This window comes from Pocillopora damicornis, chromosome 6 (genome assembly GCF_964200805.1).
Source record: "Pocillopora damicornis chromosome 6, jaPocDami1.2, whole genome shotgun sequence".
Taxonomy (NCBI): domain Eukaryota; kingdom Metazoa; phylum Cnidaria; class Anthozoa; order Scleractinia; family Pocilloporidae; genus Pocillopora; species Pocillopora damicornis.
The window spans coordinates 137074-160588 of NC_142675.1; the positions used below are offsets into that span (position 1 = coordinate 137074).

Consider the following 23515-nt stretch of genomic DNA (forward strand, 5'->3'; position numbering starts at 1 on the left):
TGGTTTAAACCACTTTTTAATTTAACAGTTATCAGATGAACGCCATTATATTACATGAATAACTCTAGGGAGGAGAGGGTGTTCTTATAATATTGATTCTAACAAGAAAAGTTCTCGGAAATGTAGAATCGCCGAACCTGTAAAATGAGTCACTGGAATTTCACACAAAAGTCATTAAATTAATGTTGGTGTGCTTCCAAAGAGAAAGTTGCCTCACGCTTTACGAGAAGAAACTAATATACGGCCAGGAGCACGCCAAGCTGAAAGGTGTAATGATGACAGATGCGTTTGAAGAACACTCTGCAGAAACTTCACTGCAATTTAAACGTTTTTGATTACTTTCCAGTTTCAGTTCCATTCCTTACTATGGTTTGTGGTATGACTGAAAATCCTTTCGTAGTAAATTTGGAACTACAAAGTAATGTTAAATTAGGTTCCTACTCTGCTTTCACATGTCATGTGACGATCGGTCCAGTCTAAAACGGTTTGAAATCTCCAAACGTAGCTGCGTCAGAGACTGGGGCATGCATGTCTTCTCTAATGGCGCTACGGTCACGGATTTTAGCAACGAGAAGGGAGTGTTCAACCTAAAGAGAGACAGTCAACAACCTTATTAGTTAACATTGTAAAGAACAAATATGTCTGTGTTTGTAACTGAGGGACAGCAGTTACTTGAAAATGTAAATACCTATTCTACTCTTACTTCATGACTAGCGATTTTTACCTTATTATGAGAAAGACTTTCTAGGAAAACGGTAAGAACTGAACAAGTCGTCTGCTGTAAGTTTCCAATAATTGTACTGGGTTGACATACAGAAAGTAACGTGAGTGGGAAACATCAGAGTTTATTTTTGTAATTTGCCGTTCCCTAAGCGTTACGCCTAAAATCACTGTTACGTCCCGGGATCTACACGGAATCGTATTCGGATTCTTGTCCGTAAAAAGTTTCCGACAGTCTTGAAACTTGCTGTAATCAGTACTAAGACACATCTCTAAGTCATCGAAAGCTCAACGAAATCCAAGTCGACTTGAAACCCCTTCCCTATCATTTTTTTATGTCTTTGAAGTACACAATGAAAAGAACGAAACAAAAGGCAAACAAACAAAAGACAAGACCCAACTTACCACTCCAATACGAACTTCCATTTGTTGAACTTCCTGTTTAAGTCTTGTCAAAGCTTGTTTTATTCTGACTAATGGACCTGCATAACACAATTGAAATGACACTAAAGATCTTCGCTCCCCTGTTACAAGTCACTGTCACCAGAGTTGCAGAATGAAATCAAAGATATAATTATGTCCCTTACCTGCATCAGTCATATTTGTTCCTCTTTCATCCATCTGTGCTTTGACAGACTCAAGCTCTTCAGTGATCTAAACAATCACACAAAATGAATTCAATTTGGTTTATCATCAGAATACTGTGTCATCAGGAAAAAGGAGTAAAAAACAATCACAAAATTCCACATGTAAACAAACCTGTGATAATGACTTGGTGAGGTCAGTTACTCCCCCAGAGCCTTGCTTGTAACGTTCTTTAGTCTGATGACACACACATATATATTAAGACACATCAAAATTGTAGCCCGAGTGAACTTACATCTCTGCAAAATTAATATTAACAAACATACCTCAGCTAAAGTGTCCTGTAAACTCCGAAATTCTTGTAGCAAATGTTCCAGCTGTTATAAACAATAGGCAGAAATGATTTCCGAGTCAAACATTAACACTCGAACCTAAACTCTAACATCTTTTTAATTCATTTTATTTTCTAATTAAGTTGCACCTGATTGTTGATGTACTTTTCACGACTTCCTATTTTCTCAAGTGTCCTGCCGATTTCATGGTGTAGTTTGTCAAGATGACCCTGATTGAAATAGCAGTTGAAGATGTGAGTAATACAGAATGGTGATGAGCTGGCAGCAAAGTAAACAGTCTGTAATTAGCCCTTAAACTCCTACAAATGATCAAGACAGAATTTCCCCTTAAAAATATCAATACAGTAACGAACAGACAAGAAATAAGAATAAAGAAAATATATCAATTAGGGAACTACTAATTTATCAAATATCAAATTCTCCAACTAACTTCATAAAAATTGTATGGCAGACAGCAAGGACAATTTCTAAATTAAATGACCTCTCAATAGCAAAAGGTTAACTATGAAAACAATTAAGGTACAAGATAATTAATCTATTGGTGAGTTCCAATTAATCATACCTTTGTCTCTGTTAGAGAAGATTTAATTCCTTCACTGTGTTGTTGCATTTGTTCATAATGTGTCCTCCAGTCCTACATAGGGGAACAGATGTAAAACGCCATCAGAAACCCCGCCTAAATCAAACTGCCACTGACCAGAACTTAAATTGGATACCTTTGATTGCCTAAAAGTTTAAAGAAAGATAAAATAAAAGGAAATATTGTTAAAAATTTACCTTGTTGTCAGTTCTAATGTGAACCTTCAGTAGAGGCAGAACTCTTTCAACCTCAAGTTTCCACTCGGCAGCATCAATAGTTGACTCCATCACAGACTCAGGTTTTGATGAATCAGTAATCTCCTTCATAGCAAAAGACACAAGAAAAAACATAGAGATTTTGATCCTGAGATGAATTCATTGATCAACAATCATCACAAACTGGTTCTGATTACATTCATTTGTGACTGCTGCTTCATTCCTGCCAGATCTAGATAACTGTCTTCTTCTTCAATTTCTTCCTCTGTTTCATCCTGCCCAAAAGAGGTACAAAAGTTAGAGATTAAACAAACATCTGTGCTCTAAAAGACATAAAAACTCAGGTAAAAGGAAATAAGAGTTTATTATTAGAGATGATGTAAATCAACTAAGCTTGAAAGAAAATGCCTGCACACAGTGAGCATATCAATATTTTGATTTAAGTTGTTCTCACTATCATTTCTTCCTCCACTTTGTTCAGTGTCAGTTCAGCTTCATCATCTTCCATTGTTTCCTCTTCAAAGTCTTCCTGTTCATGTTGTGGCCTGGGAAGTTAGAAAAATATGGTTTCGTCACAACACAAATAAATTTGTGAACTATCTTGAATATATATAACGACATGCAATAATATGGACATTTACTTTTTCCAGCCAAATTTCTTGACTTTCAGAGCCTCGTCTGCAAGTTTATCAATTACATAGCAAACCTAAAAAATATCATAAAACAAACATTTTCACAATCATATCAAGTTGCATATAATTTAATCAACTAATTAAAATGGACATTGCAAGCTGAATTACAAATTTACTTTTACCTTGTCATTCTTGGACTACACTAAAATTATCACCTTGGATCAGTAGAGTTTAGTGTAGTGTCAGTCACATTATAATAAATATGCATAATAACAACAAAAATTACATAGTTTAATAAGGTTTGTGTTCATTTACCTGTTCTCCTGTTCCTGTTTTCAATTTTGCTGGTGGAAAATCTGCTCCAACATTCTGAAATAAAGTCACTGATAATAAATCACAAATAAAAATTAACTTATATTTAGTGACTAATCATCAGTCTTATGAATTAATATAAAATGATTATTAAATTTGTCTCACCAGTTTTTTAAGTTCATCCAAAATGCTGGACACAGTAGCATTAGGGTCATCATACTGAAAAAGAAGACAACTTCAATAATTATACACCATGGATGTATCAAGCACTCATTATCTGACAGAAAACAGTGACCAGTGATCTCCACGTTACAAACCTCTTGAGGTTGTTCAAAGTTCCTGTCACAACGTGTAAACAACCAAGCTGCCAATGATGTGAAGGTAAAAAACTGCTCCCCTGGGTTAGTTGCCACTGCAAAGTAGTGCCTGACAATGTTTGAAAAAAGAAGGGTTAAATTACCAACTATAACTTGGTGATTCGCGGTCGACTAGGAGCTAAAAAATCATCTTTCTTTCCACATAAAAGACCATATGTTTGAAGAGCTCCACAACAGAGTTTAGTTGTTCTGGACAGAAGCAATCCCTGTCATTATGGATAGTCCTCAAATCATCTTAACACAACTAAATTTGCGAGGTTTGTGTCAAATTTTACTAGCTGTTACCTTGACAAAGGTCTGAACCCCATCTGTTTGCAGAATTCCGTCTCGTAGTCAAGCAATTTTAGTTTCTCGAGAACTTCTTCCATAACCCCTACAGTTAACATATAACCCATAGAGGCATTATCAGCTGTGGCATCAGCGCCACGGCGCCCTTCACCCTCCATTCCCTAAATCTTAAGCTTCTGAAATTAACTCTTTTTATCAAATACGAGAAGAATCGACACCAAACTCAATAGTTGCCATGTTATTTTTGATCTTGTGAAAATAAGCCTCGCTTTCGTGATAGACAGTTTGGAGCCCGCGCTTCTAATAGCTGACTTTTTTATTTTCAAGATGGCGGACGTTTCTATGAAGAAAGTGAAAGATCTGATCGCGAAGAAAGATGCTATTGAAAAGGAAATTAAGGAGTTTCAAGACGTCCTAGACTCGGTAAGAACTCTTGACTTTGGTTGGATGTAAAAGTTGCCCCATTAATGAATTTTATGGTTTTTTTTTCAGCAAAAAGGAGTTGGGATGAACGAAAAGCTGATTGACGAAGACAATTACCCTCGATCAGACATTGATGTTTATACCGTGAGAGTCGCAAGAAATCGGATTATATGTAAGAAATATATTTGTTTCATGTAGTTTTCTCGGAATATGGAAAAACATAATTCTGATGATCACTGAACGTCACTAATAAAAATTAAATTTCAACCGAAATTTTGCTGACTCATGTCAACTGTTTTTCTTTTTTATTTCATCATGACAAATAGGTCTTCAGAATGACCACAAGGCGCTGATGAAAGAAATAGAGGAAGGAATTCATGAAGTACACGCTCAAGCACGAGAACAAAAAAATAAACAAGAGACTCAACAAGACCAGGAAGTGGAAGGTAGCAAGGCTCAATCACTTAACTCATTACGCCGTAAGATAAAAAAGTACCAGTATCAATATTCTCCATACTCTTCTTGACACATTTCTTAAGGTGCTGACAAAGAGAATTTGTTTGAAGATCGAGAGCTTCTTTAGTTGGTGATCATTTCCTGTATTCTCATGACCTTTATGTGTTATTCATGGATGATATTGTTAAGAGAAATTAGATGCCAGCCTCTCTTTAGGGTCAAAGGGTTAATCATCAGTCAATTAATGTGTTTCCCTCCTGTTAATATAACTTTGTGTCACACATGTCAATAAATTGATACCTTCTTAGAAAAATCATTTTTAAGACTTAGTAAAGAAAAAGGCATCTAATTATCAATGAACACTCTTAGACATGGCCATGGATATATTTTCAGATATTTCGACCAAACTAAAAGCTTTCCTCAGAGTGGATTCAGTAGCTAATGCATCACCGTCATTCCAAGCTGTGAGTATACTATTCCATGTGTTCACTTTGCTCCTTACTGTCATTTTTTTTGGTTTTTTTGTGAACTGTTAGGTAAATGACAGACTGGTCAATTCTTGCTCTCTCTTTGTAGGGTTTGAAAGTTGGTGATCGCATTTTACAATTTGGTTCCATAAATGGTGAAAACTTTCACAGCCTTGCAGACATAGCTTCTATTGTACAGCACAGCAAAGGGGTAAATAATAAGTTTGTTGTACATTTTGTTGTTTAGGTGTCTCAAGTTAAGCTAGGTTGGGTTAATACATTCAGTCCTTTTTTTATTATCATTTTGTTCTAACAATGGTTTGTTTCAATTTTTGTTAGTCTGATGTATTTCACTGCATGATGCAATAATATTATTCATTGGTTCTTTAAATAAACTGTGGCTTTGAAGCATGTTTGTACAATCTGTGCATCAAATTAAATTAATCTCTAATACTTTGTCTAGAGACCAGTGAATGTAACTGTTGAAAGAGGAGAGAGAACAAAGGCAATCACTCTCACTCCAAACACATGGAGTGGCCAAGGACTTCTAGGGTAAGACATGCATTCAGATATTCTTTTTTACATTTTCATATCATTTTCAGTATAGTAAGCCCACAGACTTAAGAATATTCTGTTGTTCTCAAATGTTCTTAACAATAACTGTGGTACACCCTGGTTGATAAATTTTTTTTTACTTTTTTTTTTTAACAACATGAAACATTTCGAATTTATTTTCAGTTGCCACATTGTACCTGTGAAATAGAAGCAAGTTTTTGCAAGTTAGTTTGTTAACCAGCAAGTTATCAACAAAGAAAACTATGCCAGCAATGTTCAAGCCCAAATTTTAAACTGTTCATATCCAACTGGGTAAACAAGTTAGCAACGTGAAAGATGTTAGTCCAGGACAGAGCATCGAGCAAAGTAACTCCATATTTTGAACCTTCTGATGAATGAGATGGCATGAAAAGCCCTTTGTGTATTGCTCCTATCTTGCACTGCCCTAAACAACAATGGGGTGTTTCTCTTCTACTTGAAATTTTCTTCAGTCCGATCACTGCATGCAACGCTTGTGTTATATACTGTACCACTGGGAATAGACATTAAGTTATTAACAAATGACAGTGTAATATGACAAATTGTTTGACATGCCAAGGTTATGTAAAGTATATGTACAGTACCAAAAAGCTCATAAGACAGTACATTACCCAGTATGTTGCAATAAAATACAGAAACATTTCTAATTCAGTACAATCTGGTCACCTTACCTTCTTACAAATTAAATTTGACACAGTAATAATTTCAGCCTTTTGTGTGCAAAGATTTTCTGAAGTTGTGTTGTAAAAGTACATGTACTTCACAGAGTGTTGCTGGACTCAAATTTTCAGGTTTATTAGTTACAATCTGACCTCATTTGTGAATGAGTACGTAACATTTGTGACTTTTGGAAACTACATTTTGAGGATAATCAAATCATTTAACAAGTGTTTTGATCAATAAGCTTTCTGAAAACAAAGCAATTGTACAAATAGTTTTTTTCCCCATAAAAATCATAGTTGAACAACTTCTTGTCCCTTGTACCCTCAGGAGTGACCTGTGAGTTATTTTCCTTTACAATATCCACACTTTGTGAAGAGGAAAGGCAATGAAAAGATGGAAAAATGAAAACTTAGAAATATTGTTTAATTTAATACCAAAATGTGTCTGCTAAGAAGATAAGAAATGACAGTTCTGATAGTTGATCTTTAGATCTTGGAAGCAAAATGGCTCAATCACTTTAAACACAAGTGTCAAAGTTTCACCTACTTCAAACTTTCTAGTAAATACACTTGGGTTATTACACTCCCTTTTAAAATAAATAGTACATACTGAATAAAGACTGCAAGCAGATTATCTGACTGCACCTAAGAAACAGTGCCAGCGCCACACAACAATACAAGTTTGTAGTTGAAGCAATTACCGTTTGCTCTACTTATGTCCATAACGAGTGCAACATAATTATATAATTACAAAGAGTAGAAATCCCTTCATTCTTCTCAGTGAAGTGTTGAGTTGCTGGGGCTGCTGATGCTGTTGTAGGCTTGATAACCAATTGGTTTTTCAGAAATCAAGCCTTGCTTCTTTCCCACTCTTTAGGGAGGAAATCTAAGACTGGACTTGAGAAAGCTTATTGTTGTTTCAGTAGTTTAAAAACTCTGCCATTATCATATCAGCTGAGATTCGTGTTCTGGATAACAGAGTGAAGAATTTCAAGTCCATGCATTTCTTTTAGCTTTTCGAGATGTCTGAAAAATACAATGAGAATATTTTTAAGACATTTACAACCAGTCATATTTAAAATGACTGAATATTTTGTAATGTACAACACCAGAAATGCTATTGCCCTTTTGTACCTTTTGTCTGATGTTGCGAGTTTTGCTAAACAAATGGCAGCATTCTGTTTGACATCTTTGCTTAGCTCATCATTTGTTGCATGCTTCAGGAGGATTTCCACCACACCATTATCACTAGCCAAATGTTCACTTACTCCCTCTGCAAAAAGAAGAGATTGCTAATAAACTAAAGCAGACATCAGGCATAATTAGTATTATAACCTAATGCAACTTAACTTGATGGGTAAATACACTTTAATATCCAAAGTTAGTATCCAAATGAGAGCAAGATTTTTGTTAAGAAATTTAGTGGCAGAAGAATAGTGTAAACATCCAGAAGAATTTGTAAAATTAGCTTAATAACCACATTTTGACATCTTTTGTGATCTATGACTGAACAGATGCAAGGCAACGTAAAATCTATTTGATAAATATTACATGTTCATAACTGCTTCAAGTCTGACAAAAAAGTAGCTCAGGGCATTGAAATTTAGCCAAAGAGTTCTCTTATGCCTAATGATCACCAGGCAGAATGTGAATTCAAAGAAACTAAATAAGTGTCTTGTCCAAGAACACAGCACATTCTCTGATCTAAGGTTCTACTTTCACTCTTTTGCTTAGAATCCATGGTAATATTGACAAAGCCACTGCTCTGGTAGAGAGATGATAGTTCAGTATAACATACCCATATCAACACAGTGACCAATGCAGAGTGCTGTATTTCCTATGATGGTCTCATCTGTAGAATGAAGTAATTGAACCAAGAAGTCCAAAGCTGAAAGAAAATAACACTGTGTCATACAACTGCACTCTTTGTGGATAACTGTTGATTCCTACTTTAGTTTTGAATCAATCCACCAACATTCCAGTTTCTGTTACACATAGCGACAAGGAGTAATACTATTTCCCTATGGTGAGATGCAAATATGTTGCTCTTTCATCAAGTTTTCATGCATACACTGGTATTTCCTCAGACTAATGTGAGATGTTTTTAGAGTTAAGAGTTGAAGACCCCAATCAAGGTTTAAACTCCAACCCCCTAGATCTGATAAGAGTGCAACACGCATGCTCAGTGACAGTGTACCTTTTTCACTGAGTACAGCTTCTCTGGCATCTTTTCTCTCCATTGTGCACAATGCCAGTGACTTGATTGCATATTTTTTTACAGTTTCTCTTGTACTTGCTCCCCATCCAACCTGAAAATGGCTGCTTAAGATGACCAGCTGTGGATTAAATTGAACAAAAACTAACTTACATCAACATGCATGGGCAATCTATCAACTTGCTGGCCAAATGTATTGACAATAAAAGCAAAAGTTGAAAACAACAATGAAGGTTCTTCACCTTTAGAATGCGCATGATGTGAATGTGGATTTTCTGATCACATGCTTGATTTAGAGCATCTGTAGAATGAGCTAAAATATTTCTCAGGGTAGCAAGACTGCGCTGGAAGATTAAATAAAAAATAATTGTTAAATAAAAGCAATTTATATTCATTGTATCAAATATTTCAGATTGCTAGTAATGGGGCAAATTATATGACTATTTTCAAAGGATGCTACAAATGGGTTTGACAAATTAGGTTTTTTCGTGATAAGTATTATCCATAACAAAGGGAACTCTACATACATACATAGCTAAACAACCTTACACTCTACACTGAGTAGGAAACACTAGAAAGGACAATGTTTATACTTATACCTCACAAACTTCATCATAACCTGTGTTAAGCATTTCAATGAGTGATGGAATCAATCTTGGAGCAGCATCCTACATGGGAAAGCCAAAAAAAAAAACAAAAAAGAATTATTTATTTTCTTGATAAATTCTAGGAAGTTAAAATTACTTATATGAAAAGTTGACTCAATTATACAGGCATTTTGATTGGTTGTTAGTTATTATCTATTGGAGGCAGATGTGTAAGTGACATCACTAATAACAAGATTTTGCTTTTATATGATCTGAAACAAATGGATTTCATGTTGCTGTGGGTCTGTATAGTAATAGATCAGAGATGCTGATAAAAAATGATAAGAACATCTGTAACATACTCTGCACCTCTTTTTGTTCTTATCACATTTTGGTGTCATCTTTGATCTATTACTGAACAAACACATGGCAGCATGGAATCTACCTGTTAACTAGTTTAAGGATGCTTGTTTTTTGTGACTTAAAGATTTCATAAAAATTTGACAATAATTTTTTTTTTTCCTTTTCAATAGATGCACACAAAGCATTATATTGAGATAATACCTTTTGATGCTGGTTTGATTGCAAAGATATGTTTGCCAACAAACCTAGAAGAGAATAAATGGAGCTTCTCACTTTTTGATCCTTTATTCCAGAGATATTGCAATCCTGCACGGAAAAGAAGGGAGAATATTAACCCTTTCACCCCTAAGAGTGAGTAGTATATAATGTCTCCTTACAAAATCACCTCCAAATCAAACATAACAGTCACAAGAATAAAGGAAATGATCAACAACTAAAGAAACTCATGATTGTTAAACAAATTCTCCTTACTGGCTCCTTATGAAATGTCTAGAGAACAGTATAGAGAATATACATACTGGTTTTAGGGTGTAGAGGGTGAAAACTGTGACACAACAAAAACAAATTGGTAGCCAACCTATCTTCCATAGCAAAGGTCTAAATTAAAACTGAACAGTCTGTATAAGGTCATTACGTGGGTTGTAAAAAAGTCAGTGAAAGTGCAGTGAAAATACCAACCAGGAACTTGACACTTGTTTCCCACCAATCTTGTTCATCAGCAATCTTTTTTCTGATACATGTGTCCTTGGCCATGTTGGCTAAAGCTGACAAACCAGATGAAACTAGAGACCAGCTGTCTGTTGGTTCATGGGAAACCTCTGTGTTTACTTCACACAACTTTCTTTGCACAAAGAAGAAAAAACAATGAAGAGAGAATGAAAATAACTGTATGTGGAAAAAATGGAAGTTTGGAGTTAGAAGAGAATTTATTTCCTTGGGGATGGATACAAAAAAACCAACACAATAACAAATTCCAATGAACACTGTACAGTAAAAAGTATTCTACATTACCACAAATTTCTGAGAGATGCTCAGAAAGTCTTTGTCAACCAAATCTCTGATTTTTTCACAGAATCTAAAAAGCAGACAGAAGTTGACAAACTTGAGAATACAACTGTTTCCAAATTTTTGTTGATCACTTATTGCCATTGTTCAGAAAACTTGGTAAAGCATTCTTAGATATCATACCCTAGTTCCAGGGCTAGGTTATTAATTGTGGACATTGCTACAACAGCTGTGTTAGTTCCCCTCTGTGCCAGTGAAAATAGTGCCTCAGTGACACTGCAAAGAAACACATGATAAGTTTTCAGCTATGACTCAATAAGTGTGTTATTTGCTAAGAAGCCATCTACTTGAGAAAAAAAGATCATCTTACCACTTGATATGTTTGCAAGTAGTGAGACCAACTCTGCCTTTTTTAGTTTGGGACAGCTGGTGAAGAAATGATGTGGCAGCTGTCTTAATGACAGGAGAGGTTGGATCTCGCAGGAAACGATTGAATGATGGAGTGTGATCTTTTTTGAGAAACTCCTCTACATTGTGATCTGAAATTAAAAAAAATGACATTTCTGATTTCATTTATCAAGGCAAGAGGAAGCAATTTAGCATTTTGGGTTAAATTATTCCATACTTTTCAGTCCTTCTGGTAAGCAAGTTCATTTAGTTTTGTTCCACCATCATCATGAGAACTATTAGCCTTACCATTATCATTATTATTATTATTAGCCTTACTATTATCATTTTTATTATTATTAGCCTTACTATTATCATCATTATTATTATTAGCCTTACCATTATCATTATTATTATTATTAGCCTTACCATTATCATAATTATTATTATTAGCCTTACCATTATCATTATTATTATTATTAGCCTTACCATTATCATTATTATTATTATTAGCCTTACCATTATCATTATTATTATTATTAGCCTTACCATTATCATTATTATTATTATTAGCCTTATCACTATCATTATTATTATTAGCCTTACCATTATCATTATTATTATTATTAGCCTTACCATTATCATTATTATTATTATTAGCCTTACCATTATCATTATTAATATTATTAGCCTTACCATTATCAGTACATGCCTCCATTAGAATTCTTAAAATTTCACAAATTAAGTCTATGTCTTCCAACATTACACAGACAGCTGCTCCTTCCCAGTACCTGAAAATTGAAAAAAATAAGTCTTTACATGAGCAAGGCAGGAAGAAAAGTATCAAGTAGCAATTGGATGTATGTCTTGCAGACTTTGATTAGCAGTCTTGAAATTTCACCATAAAGATGAAATTTAGAGTTCCATTACTTATGAGGCACACAGTTTATTTAAACAGTTCATTTTAAAAAAGTTCATTTTGTTACGGTATTTTCCAAACCGCCAGAAAGATACAACTCGTACAACTCAACTACTTTATTGACCAACGTAATAACTACGAAGTGATATCGACAACCAATACAATAACTATCTTTTTAACTTATCTACGGAGCGATATAAATGCTAATACAATCAGTATCCCTATAACTTAGAGCCCTTTACAAATAATATCACTTAAATCTCAGTGCACTACCGCACAACTCACAGTTCTCTTGAAAATCTTTAACAAACTGTCGACGTCCGTAATTCTTTCTCTCACGTAGCCTTCCACACGGCTTTCAATTCCAGTAAACAACTCTGTCCGGCTCTCGCTCCTCTGGATTCTTCGCAACAGCAGTTATAGCTCACTAAAAGGCTTTTTTCTTTAAGCTAGCGTGACTCCTTATATATCTTTCGGAAAAGTTCTAGAATGTTCTGTAATATTGTTATTTTTAGAAACATTACACTATGATTACATCATAACAAAAATATGCTGAGTCACGGTTCTAGAAGGTTCTCCTTAAAGTTCTCGCTTAGTCATCATGACTAAATGTTCTAGAAACTTCTTCGTTCTATTTTTAATAATTATGTAACGCAACGCACTCTAAAAAAACATGGGCGCTCTCCATAACACCCTCCCCCTTCGAGAAAAGAAAGTTTGCAAAACTTTCTTGCAAAGCTCAAGGTCTCGAGAGGCAGTCTGCAATAATATTATCCTTTCCTTTTATATGTCGGATGTCCAAGACATACTCCTGCAGCATCAAACTCCACCTCAACAATCGCTGATTCTTGCTCTTTAATTTGTGAAGAAATACGAGGGGGTTGTGATCGCTATACACAACAACGGGCAAACTTGAGGAACTAACATAAACTTCAAAATGTTGAAGAGCTAACAGCAGTGCTAAACATTCCTTTTCGATGGTGGAATAGTTCCTTTGACTTTTGTTAAACTTCTTTGAAAAATAACAAACCGGGTGTTCTACACTTTCATCATCCTCTTGTAACAACACAGCACCAGCGGCAACATCGCTTGCATCAACAGCCAGCTTGAACGGTGAAGAAAAATCAGGCGCTGTTAAAACAGGGGCACTCTGTAACATGGCTTTCAGCTCCTCAAAAGCCTTTTCACACTGGTCGCTCCAATTAAATTTCTCCTTCTTGCTAAGCAGTTTTGTCAATGGCTCTGTGACAGTTGCAAAGTTAGAGCAAAACCTTCGATAATAACCAGCCATACCAAGGAAACGCATCAGTTGCTTTTTGTTTTCTGGTCGCGGAAACTTGATTATGGCTTCGACCTTGGCGTTAACTGGCTGTACTTGTCCTCGTCCGACGACATGTCCCAAATACGTCACTTGTGCTTGGCCAAACTCGGTTTTAGAGAGATTGATTGTTAATTTGGCCTCGCTCAACTTCCTGAAGAACTCACGGATAGTTTCTCGGTGTTTCTCCCAGGTTTCACTATAGATGATTACATCATCAATATAGGCTTCACAATCCTCAAGGTTGGCGATGACTTTGTTAATGAGACGTTGGAAGGTAGCAGGAGAATTCTTCATACCAAAGGGCATGACCTTGTATTGGTAGAGTCCTTCTGGAGTTACAAATGCTGATATCTCCTTAGCGCGATCCGTTAACGGTACTTGCCAGAATCCTTTGAGAAGGTCAAATTTTGTTACATACTTTGCCTTTCCCAGCTTATCGATACAATCATCCATTCTTGGGATTGGAAAGGTATCTGTCTTAGTCACACCATTAACTTTCCTGTAATCGGTACACATCCGATAGCTTCCATCCGGTTTAGGCACGAGTATACATGGAGAACTCCAACTACTGCTGCTTGGTTCGATAAAATCGTTCTCCAACAAATATTTTACCTCTTCTTTGAGGTACTGTTGTTTTCTCGGATTCAGCCTGTATGGGTGTTGTTTAACAGGAGTAGCATCACCGACATCCACGTCATGGTAAATCTGATTTGTCCTAGATGGTACATCAGGGAACAGGTCACTATACTTTTCAAGTAGCTTCTGTAGGTCTTGACGTTGACTCTCTTCAAGGTGTGACAGCTTGGAGTCCAAATTCTTTAGCACATCGGAGTTGGTGAGTTTTGATGTGTCAGTAGGACTGAGATGACTACTACTAAACTCACTACTTAAGTCTTCGGGCTCAGAAATAACTACATTAACGTTTACGGGCTCTTTAACTTCATTATTTTCTCTCTCTAGGTAAGGCTTCAACATGTTAATATGACACAGTTGCGTCTGCTTACGCCTATCTGGAGTAACTACTACGTAATTAAGGTTATTTAACTTCTTCTCAACAACATAAGGACCAAAAAATCTAGAATACAATGTGTTACCGGGCACTGGCAACAATGCAAGAACCTTTTGACCTGGCTTAAAACTACGTTCTACAGCGTCTACATCATACTTCTTCTTCATTAACTTCTGAGAAGAACTAAGATTGTCTCTAGCTAGTTCACAAGCTCTAAATAACTTAGTACGAAAGTCTGAAACATATTGTAAAAGGTTAATAGACTCACTACCGCTTGACAATAATTTCTCCTTAAGCAGTTTAAGAGGCCCTCTCACAGTGTGCCCAAAAACGAGCTCAAACGGACTAAATCCTAGGGACTCCTGGACGGACTCGCGTGCCGCAAACAGCAATAGGTGGATTCCCTCGTCCCAATCTTTCTCTGTTTGGAAACAGTAGACTCTCATCATGTTCTTTAAAGTCTGGTGCCATCTTTCAAGAGCTCCTTGACTTTGAGGATGGTACGCGGATGATCTATACTGTGCGATTCCAAGCTCGTGCATTACTTGTTGAAAAATACCAGACATGAAATTAGAACCTTGGTCAGACTGGATAGCGCTAGGAAGTCCGACCAGCGTAAAGAACTTCGTTAAAGCTTTGACAATAGTCTTGGCCTTGATGTTTCTCAGGGGCACGGCTTCAGGAAATCTGGTGGACGCACACATGATGGTTAACAAGAACTGATTTCCAGACTTCGTTCTTGGTAGCGGTCCGACGCAATCAACAATTACACGGCTGAATGGTTCTTGAACGGCTGGCAGAGGCTGCAGTGGCGCTTTTGGAATGGTCTGGTTTGGTTTCCCAACCATCTGACAGGCGTGACATGACCTACAGTACTCAGCTACATCTTTTCTCAGGTTGGGCCAATAGAAACTATTCAAGATCTTCCTGTGAGTTTTGTTCACACCTAAATGGCCAGCCAGGGGAGTCTCGTGTGCTATACTTAAAATGTCTTGCCTGTAAGTTTTCGGGACAACAACCTGGTACTTAACAGCCCATTCGTCCTCAGCTGGAACATCGAGCGGTCTCCACTTTCTCATTAGCACTCCATTCTTTGTAAAATAACAGGTGGGGTTCTGTGATACTTCGTTTTCACTAACGCTTCTTGAAAACAACGGCGAAATTTCTGGGTCTTCACGTTGTCCAGCAATGAGCTGAGAGGTCGACATCTTCTCAGACTGATCTGTTAAATTCTTTTCAGGTAGGATTTCTGTTAGCTCAGAAGGGGAGGGACTTGGCTGCTCATCCTCAAAAACTCGACTGATAAGGGTGTCCGCTAAGGCAATTTCTTCATCGCTGGTTTTTCTCTTCTTGCTCATGGCTCGCGTTACTACACATGCAGGATAAAGACCAGGAATTATCTTCTCGACGGGGTCTGGAGACTTTTCTGAACTAGGCTTCTCTGTAACGACAGCATTAATGACCACTTTGTCTCCTGCAAGGTCATTTCCAAGGATAAGATGTACTCCATCGAACGGCAATGTTGATTGTACTCCAACTTTCACAGGACCAGACACAAGATCTGACGACAGAAAAACTGTATGGAGCGGCACTGGGGTATACTCGGAACTGATTCCTCTGATTAGAACACTTGCACCAGTGGACGATTTCTCAGAAAACAACAACGTGTCGCTTAATAGCAAAGACTGTGAGGCTCCAGTGTCTCTTAAAATCTTGATCGGTACTGAATCTGTCATATCACGGGATAATGATACTGAGCCATCGTGAATAAAGGGCTGGAACATATCCATGACAGATTTAGACGAACCACTGACGTCATTTGTAGAGATTGTCTGGGTCTTCTCTCGAGAAAATCGCGGAGGTGTACATTCACTTTCAGAAACTGAAGGCGACGACTTGGCAACAAATCCGTTGGGCTTCGACTCCACACCATATTTTTGCGCAGATCTCCACTTTTCTGGGCAGCTGGAAATCAGATGACCTTCTTTTCTGCAATAATAACAGGTTGGTAGCTTGATGGGCTTATTTGGAACAAACCTGTTTTGTCCTGGCGAGGTGGAGCTGGAACGATTTGTAAAATGGTTACCAAGGTTCCGTTTGGGAGGTGCTCCGTCATTCTGTTTACTCCGCTGGCTTCCAACCCATCGTGATGCGGAGGGAGGCTGAAATCTACTGTCAGGCTGACGGGGCTTTTCCACGAAGTTCACTTTGTGACTCAGCGAAAATTCATCTGCTAACCGTGCAGCGTCTTCCAACGTTTCTGCTCTTTGCTCGTTAATGAACGTTCGGACATCACTGTGAATGCACCTCTTAAATTCTTCAACTAATACCAACTGTCTCAACTTATCGTGACTCTTATCTACCTTCTGTGAATAACACCAACGATCAAATAACTGTTCCTTACTCCTAGCAAATTCTACGTAGGTTTGACTACTAACTTTCTCATAGTTTCTAAACTTTTGACGATAAGCCTCAGGAACTAACTCGTAACCCTTTAAAATAAGATCCTTAACTTCGTCGTAACTTACAGCTTGTTCTACACTTAACTGTGTATATATTTCCCTAGCTTTACCAACCAATACACTTTGTAATAATATAACCCAGCTCTCTTTAGGCCACTTAAGACTACTAGCTACTTTCTCGAAGTGTAAAAAGTATTTATCAGCATCTTTTTCTTGGAATGGAGGCACTAGCCTGATGTTCTTTGTAACATCAAACTTTTCGCTATGCTTTTCACTATCCGAGCTTAATCCTAATTTCATTTGTACCTCTAACTTTTTCATTTCTATTTCATGCTGAAAAGCCAGTTTCTCTTTCTCTAGCCTCTCTTGTCTTTCCATTTCTTCTCTCTTCATCTCCATTTCTTCTCTCTTCAGTCGTTCTTGCATTTCCCTTTCCTCTTTCTCTCGCTTTTCTTGCATCTCCAACTTTTTTATTTCTAACATTGTTTTTGACGATGTTTCTAACATTGTCCCTTCAAAAACCTCAGTATCCACTAAGTGGTTTACTATAATCTGTCGTATCTCATCCTTTCTCATTGCTTGCTTAGACTCTAACTCTAAGTGTTTTGCTAATAAAATAAGTTCGTCTTTCCTTAACGCATTAAATACTCCTTTGTCGGGACTCGACATAAAGTCTTCTGGATTAAACTTTGACATCTTGATATACTCTATGACTACTTAAGTCGACAATAACTTATCTTTAGAATACTCTACTATAACCTTCACTACAAAACTCGCTCCTAGACAATAACTCATATGCCAAATACTTCTGTAAAATTCGCTCCCGAACAATTACCTCTGCTCTAAATACACTTCCACAAAATTCGCTCCCGGACAGGCCCCCAATTTCTGTTACGGTATTTTCCAAACCGCCAGAAAGATACAACTCGTACAACTCAACTACTTTATTGACCAACGTAATAACTACGAAGTGATATCGACAACCAATACAATAACTATCTTTTTAACTTATCTACGGAGCGATATAAATGCTAATACAATCAGTATCCCTATAACTTAGAGCCCTTTACAAATAATATCACTTAAATCTCAGTGCACTACCGCACAACTCACAGTTCTCTTGAAAATCTTTAACAAACTGTCGACGTCCGTAATTCTTTCTCTCACGTAGCCTTCCACACGGCTTTCAATTCCAGTAAACAACTCTGTCCGGCTCTCGCTCCTCTGGATTCTTCGCAACAGCAGTTATAGCTCACTAAAAGGCTTTTTTCTTTAAGCTAGCGTGACTCCTTATATATCTTTCGGAAAAGTTCTAGAATGTTCTGTAATATTGTTATTTTTAGAAACATTACACTATGATTACATCATAACAAAAATATGCTGAGTCACGGTTCTAGAAGGTTCTCCTTAAAGTTCTCGCTTAGTCATCATGACTAAATGTTCTAGAAACTTCTTCGTTCTATTTTTAATAATTATGTAACGCAACGCACTCTAAAAAAACATGGGCGCTCTCCATAACAATTTATTTAACATAATAAAGACTTGGACCTTACACCATAACATCAAAGGTTATTTTGAAATAACCCCTGATAACATGGTACAAGACTTTAAAAAATTCGTGTACCATGAAGTAACAATTGTGCTTTTAAAAGAATTGGGTTAGCACTTACTTTTTAAAAGTATTATTGCAGTCTATGATCTGAAAACCTCCATAGCATCTGAATAATGTTCTGTTTGCACCTTCAAGTTCAACCATAGATAAACAAAATATAAGCCCATTGTAGATTACAGAACTTACCATAAACACATGGAAGAAACAATATGTAATAAAGAATTAATTCAGCTCAACCTCTACAAATTTTGAATGATGGGGACTCTCATAACTTTCAAAGGTACAATTTTTCAATAAAAGAAATTACTCGATTTAACAATTAATCCAAAATTAACTATATCATTGATTCAATTAGCTAGAGAAAAACCATTTAACAAAATTATTTGCAGAATTCAACTCAATTAAAGTGAGGATTATTATAAATAATTATAATTCCAAAATAAAAATTGACATACTGCTATCAAGGAGTGGGAGGAGTTTCCTTGTTGCGTCAGTATATTGTGATGTGGCCAGGCTGTTTTTCTGTAGTCTGTTTATGGAGTCTCTTATCAACTCTCCACTCTCCTCTCCAGCAATACCAGCAGCCTACCATCAATACATGATTAAAATGGTTATATGATGTATTCACTTTCATCTGTGGTTCAAAATTAAAATTGCTTCATTTTGGAGATCAGGGGAGTATGTGCACCAAAACATATGATAATTAGTTTGAAATAAGGAAAAAAAATCAGATGGAAGTAATTTATCCAAACCACAATTTTGAGATGAAACAATTCCAAAATTCAATAATACAAGGGGAAAAAAAGGTGATACCCATTGAGATTTCCTGTTATAGTGCAGATATTGAAGTTTGACAATGTACTATAAGACTGACCTCTTTTTCATCCTGAAGTCTTTTTTTTGCTGACTCAGCCTCAGTAATGTAAGCTGTATATAACATTATTGTGGAAAAATGTTAAATTTAAAGGTTAATTACCATTTCAATAATTGAAAACAACATTTTCCTAAATCAACTAATACAACACAAGGTCTGTCACTAAAGTACATATACTAAATAACTGTAATCAGTTATAAGTATTGAATACATTTTAACACTTTTTCTTGCTTTGGTGCCTCTTTGATGGCGTCCTTCAGAACTGAGATGGCCTACAATAAAGAATTGTGATCTGTAAGTTAATTGTACACAATATCAGTTGTAAATGTCATAAAATGACCACAATATGTTTGCAAATCAAACTGTACCTCATCAAATTTTCCTTGAGCTTGTAATGCTCTTGCTTTGTGAACAAAAGCTTTCACCCACCTGGGATCAATCTAAAAATGTAATAAAAATAATTTGATACTTATTACCCAGACTGTAAATTTTAGCTAGCTCCTGACTTTTCTTTCTTCTTTTCTCATTTTAAGCCTTAACCCTTTCACTCCCAAGATCTCACAAGTAATTCTTCTTACTGTCTGCTGCACCATTCTTCTGGAGTGAAATAGGAGAAGTAGGTATTAGATCAACTAATGACCTCTTAATTAATTTTTCCATATTTTCATCACTTGACTGCTTGATATTGTATTGATATTGGCAGGAGAAATTCTTATTTAGCGCTTAAATCAATACAACTGTAGAGCTAGGTAACTGATCATGATCTATGATTACTAGGTTAAAAAGTGTATTACTTAAAAATTAAACTTGCCTTCAAAGCAAGATTGCAGTCTTGGATTGCAGAATCGAAGTCATTCAGTTTGATGTATGCCTGAGAGTAACAAGGACCATGAAATGCAACGTCAAAAATCTCATATGAAAAGAAATCAGCAATACTACTTCAGTAGTAGAAAAGACTTCCACTACACAACAGTTTTATTGTCAAGTTAAGGGTGGTTATAAACAATTTTAAGACAGTAATAATGATCACCATTACTGACACCATTATCACCATGGCACTTTTAAATCAATGAAGTAAACAGTGAATCATTGCAGTAACTGGTCCACCTGAGCTCTGTTGGTGTAAAGTACTGGATTGGAGCCACTTTTAGTGATTGCCACTGTGTAGTTACTGATAGCTTCTGGATAATTCCCTTCCTTGAAAGCAGCATTTCCTTTTCCTTTGAGTTTTTCAGCTTCTGCTTCAGACCTCTTTTTTATCTTTGCCCTCTCCTTAGCATCTTCTTCAACTGCTTTCATGAACTTCTCTGTAGAAATACATATTCAGGACTTCCTTTAGCACTGCAAAGATTTCATTTCACTCATACCAACAGGAGTTTGGTATTATTGTCTAATGTGCTAAGAAGTAGAATCTTAAGTTTGAGAGTAAAATTAAACTCTTAAACATGAAGACTCGAATTGAAGCATAATCTGAGAATCTGATCTCTCCAAGACTCACTCATGGTGCTTTCAATAATACCCAACATCCACTGGAGCTCCAGCAGATATTCTGTTGCGAATTGCTGGGTATACTTTGCCACAAGGCACATTCAAGTCATGCAATCATTCAGGTTGAACAAACTCAACAAGTGAGACCTAAAACACCTTGAGATCTTTTAGATTTCTTTCAGGCAACTTTCACCTTAGTTTAAATTAAAAAAAAGCTATTAATGCTGTCTCATCATACTGTATACCAAATTTCCAGGAAAAATAAGATTTTGAGTTAACAACCTATGTCCTTTTTAAGGACTTTTTGTGGGAAACTCATACAGCAGGTTTGCAAGTCAGCAAACGGAAGATTTTGATTACAAATAAACAATCGGTGAAGCAATTGTTACAAAGGAGACTATTACATGATCATTTATTTAAGTTAAACACAGAAAACTCTGTTTGAACCCATTTTATTCTAATAGAAATAATGAGCTCATGAGAGTGAAATTGTTTTTCTTATTATTCTCCAGCAGGTGCTTTACCAAGGTAGCCACCTACTTCAAATCTTATTGAAAGCATTGCAAGAGCTCACCTAGATGGAAAATACGTAGTCTAAAACACCAAGACTCTGGATCATGAACCACTCAACAGTGTAGCTGAATATAACAATGCTATGCATATAGAATTCCTTCTGCATCCTGCTTCCACCCAAATAAACATATCACAAAATATTAACTACCAATAACAATAATTAGAACTCACCTGCACAAACTTCTCCTGCATCTCTCTAAGTAGAATAAAAAATATTGTTCATAAAATAATAATAATAACAACATACATATATAACAAAAGATATAAACACATAATTCAATTAATTAGTTCATTTTAATAAAACTGTTCTCTTAAGGCATAATTTTGAATGATAGACTGCACACCTGGAAGTAGACAGAAACACAAATTTCAAATCTGAACTATCCCAAGGTAACACAACTTAGCTTATACGGTTAAGAATATATGAAAGTCATATATTTGAACTGCGGATAAAGACATGAATGAAAGTGATCCTCACAGTGATGTGCACTACTTAGGCAGTAGTGAAAATAAGGCCTGAAAAAAAATTTCAGGCCTGTACGGGATTTGAACCCATGACCTCTGCGATACCGGTGCAGCGCTCTACCAACTGAGCTAACAAGCCAACAGGGAGCTGGTCATGATAGTGGTTCTAAATAAACCCGTGAAGTGATGAATATACGGTTAAGAATATATGAAAGTCACATATTTGAACTGCGGATAAAGACATGAATGAAAGTGATCCTCGCAGTGATGTGCACTACTTAGGCAGTAGTGAAAATAAGGCCTGAAAAAACCGTAAAAAACCGTATATTCATCATTTCACGGGTTTATTTAGAACCACTATCATGACCAGCTCCCAGTTGGCTTGTTAGCTCAGTTGGTAGAGCGCTGCACCGGTATCGCAGAGGTCATGGGTTCAAATCCCGTACAGGCCTGAAATTTTTTTTCAGGCCTTATTTTCACTACTGCCTAAGTAGTGCACATCACTGCGAGGATCACTTTCATTCATGTCTTTAACCGCAGTTCAAATATATGACTTTCATATATTCTTAACCGTATATTCATCACTTCATGGGTTTATTTAGAACCACTATCATGACCAGCTCCCAGTTGGCTTGTTAGCTCAGTTGGTAGAGCGCTGCACCTGTATTGCAGAGGTCATGGGTTCAAATCCCGTACAGGCCTAAAATTTTTTTTCAGGCCTTATTTTCACTACTGCCTAAGTAGTGCACATCACTGCGAGGATCACTTTCATTCATGTCTTTATCCGCAGTTCAAATATATGACTTTCATATATTCTTAACCGTATATTCATCACTTCACGGGTTTATTTAGAACCACTATCATGACCAGCTCCCAGTTGGCTTGTTAGCTCAGTTGGTAGAGGGCTGCATCAGTATCGCAGAGGTCATGGGTTCAAATCCCATACAGGCCTGAAATTTTTTTCAGGCCTTATTTTCACTACTGCCTAAGTAGTGCACATCACTGCGAGGATCACTTTCATTCACAACTTAGCTTATTAACCTAACCATTTCACCCAAGGCAGTTGACGGATCTAGAAGTCTTCTCTCCTCAGTTTTAGAAATGACTGTTCTCTCAGCCTTTGTTTTGACTTGTTTACATTCATCATCAGAATCGTCATCATTTTCAGCCCTGTGTCGCTTCAAGAACTCATCTGCAGCTGATAGAGCTTTGTTTTGCCTTTCATAGTCACCACATGTTAAATCTTTCATAATGGAATCTGAAAAAAAGAAAAACAACAACAAAATCATGCAACAAGATTGTCCTCAGTGTGACTTTCCAATGTAGTTTAGCAGATTGGAGGAATTAACAAACCAAGGGCCTGTGTTTAAATCACTTTTGAAGTGTTCCCGTGACATATAACAATTGGCACTTATTCATTTCTTCGTTGCTCTTATATGCAAAAGTTATGAGAAATCTACATGGCAATACATACAATCAGAAACTAAAGTAGATACTTGATAAATCAGTGATCATTTTGTCTCTAATCAGTATATGATAATGAGCCGGACATATTCTTATCAATACGGACG

At 36.4% G+C, this 23515-nt stretch overlaps 3 protein-coding genes, 1 long non-coding RNA gene and 1 other non-coding gene across 5 annotated transcripts in view; 3 read left to right on the forward strand and 2 right to left on the reverse strand.

The window, feature by feature from the left end:
• On the reverse strand, nucleotides 1-4362 carry LOC113686274 (intraflagellar transport protein 57 homolog). Its single transcript, XM_027203877.2, has 15 exons — nucleotides 4060-4362; nucleotides 3715-3823; nucleotides 3563-3616; nucleotides 3401-3454; nucleotides 3095-3159; nucleotides 2908-2998; nucleotides 2651-2728; nucleotides 2436-2558; nucleotides 2221-2292; nucleotides 1787-1867; nucleotides 1632-1682; nucleotides 1480-1542; nucleotides 1308-1374; nucleotides 1126-1202; nucleotides 1-587 (listed from the first exon to the last, which is right to left on the reverse strand). The coding sequence occupies exons 1-15, from the start codon at nucleotides 4218-4220 to the stop codon at nucleotides 477-479; spliced, it is 1257 nt and encodes a 418-aa protein (XP_027059678.2). The 5' UTR covers nucleotides 4221-4362; the 3' UTR covers nucleotides 1-476.
• Nucleotides 4328-6649, forward strand: LOC113686276 (26S proteasome non-ATPase regulatory subunit 9). The gene is made up of 7 exons (XM_027203880.2): nucleotides 4328-4485; nucleotides 4555-4657; nucleotides 4812-4931; nucleotides 5335-5405; nucleotides 5518-5619; nucleotides 5872-5960; nucleotides 6147-6649. The coding sequence occupies exons 1-7, from the start codon at nucleotides 4390-4392 to the stop codon at nucleotides 6169-6171; spliced, it is 606 nt and encodes a 201-aa protein (XP_027059681.2). The 5' UTR covers nucleotides 4328-4389; the 3' UTR covers nucleotides 6172-6649.
• LOC113686271 (tetratricopeptide repeat protein 12) overlaps nucleotides 6509-23515 on the reverse strand; it is a 17510-nt gene continuing 503 nt past the window's right edge. The window contains exons 2-22 of the mRNA XM_089209403.1: nucleotides 22991-23202; nucleotides 21651-21675; nucleotides 20526-20725; nucleotides 20230-20289; nucleotides 19787-19858; nucleotides 19630-19690; nucleotides 19419-19471; nucleotides 19000-19129; nucleotides 18603-18672; nucleotides 11918-12012; nucleotides 11205-11373; nucleotides 11018-11110; nucleotides 10841-10904; nucleotides 10508-10672; nucleotides 10031-10135; nucleotides 9479-9547; nucleotides 9122-9223; nucleotides 8862-9000; nucleotides 8463-8552; nucleotides 7799-7937; nucleotides 6509-7690 (exon numbers count right to left, since the gene is read on the reverse strand). Coding sequence (XP_089065529.1) covers nucleotides 7615-7690; nucleotides 7799-7937; nucleotides 8463-8552; nucleotides 8862-9000; nucleotides 9122-9223; nucleotides 9479-9547; nucleotides 10031-10135; nucleotides 10508-10672; nucleotides 10841-10904; nucleotides 11018-11110; nucleotides 11205-11373; nucleotides 11918-12012; nucleotides 18603-18672; nucleotides 19000-19129; nucleotides 19419-19471; nucleotides 19630-19690; nucleotides 19787-19858; nucleotides 20230-20289; nucleotides 20526-20725; nucleotides 21651-21675; nucleotides 22991-23202 — 2189 coding nt within the window. The 3' untranslated portion in view covers nucleotides 6509-7614. The remainder of the gene's footprint in view (nucleotides 7691-7798; nucleotides 7938-8462; nucleotides 8553-8861; nucleotides 9001-9121; nucleotides 9224-9478; nucleotides 9548-10030; nucleotides 10136-10507; nucleotides 10673-10840; nucleotides 10905-11017; nucleotides 11111-11204; nucleotides 11374-11917; nucleotides 12013-18602; nucleotides 18673-18999; nucleotides 19130-19418; nucleotides 19472-19629; nucleotides 19691-19786; nucleotides 19859-20229; nucleotides 20290-20525; nucleotides 20726-21650; nucleotides 21676-22990; nucleotides 23203-23515) is intronic.
• On the forward strand, nucleotides 19098-21799 carry LOC149043313 (uncharacterized). The gene is made up of 3 exons (XR_016187675.1): nucleotides 19098-19712; nucleotides 19952-20034; nucleotides 21419-21799. It is a non-coding gene; the product is annotated as an uncharacterized LOC149043313 (long non-coding RNA).
• Nucleotides 22574-22646, forward strand: Trnat-ugu (transfer RNA threonine (anticodon UGU)). Its single transcript has one exon. It is a non-coding gene; the product is annotated as a tRNA-Thr (tRNA).

What these genes read in the sequence shown, in the direction of transcription:
- LOC113686274 (XM_027203877.2), bottom strand. Translation starts at nt 4,220, where the DNA reads ATGGAGGGTGAAGGGCGCCGTGGCGCTGATGCCACAGCTGATAATGCC. An exon ending in AAGTGGAGGAAGAAATGATA is followed by an intron (nt 2,729 to 2,907) that starts GTGAGAACAACT and finishes TCTTTTGGGCAG; the next exon opens with GATGAAACAGAGGAAGAAAT. An exon ending in TGGAAGTTCGTATTGGAGTG is followed by an intron (nt 588 to 1,125) that starts GTAAGTTGGGTC and finishes GTCTCTCTTTAG; the next exon opens with GTTGAACACTCCCTTCTCGT.
- LOC113686276 (XM_027203880.2), top strand. Translation starts at nt 4,390, where the DNA reads ATGGCGGACGTTTCTATGAAGAAAGTGAAAGATCTGATCGCGAAGAAA. An exon ending in TTCAAGACGTCCTAGACTCG is followed by an intron (nt 4,486 to 4,554) that starts GTAAGAACTCTT and finishes TTTTTTTTTCAG; the next exon opens with CAAAAAGGAGTTGGGATGAA. An exon ending in ACAAGACCAGGAAGTGGAAG is followed by an intron (nt 4,932 to 5,334) that starts GTAGCAAGGCTC and finishes ATATATTTTCAG; the next exon opens with ATATTTCGACCAAACTAAAA.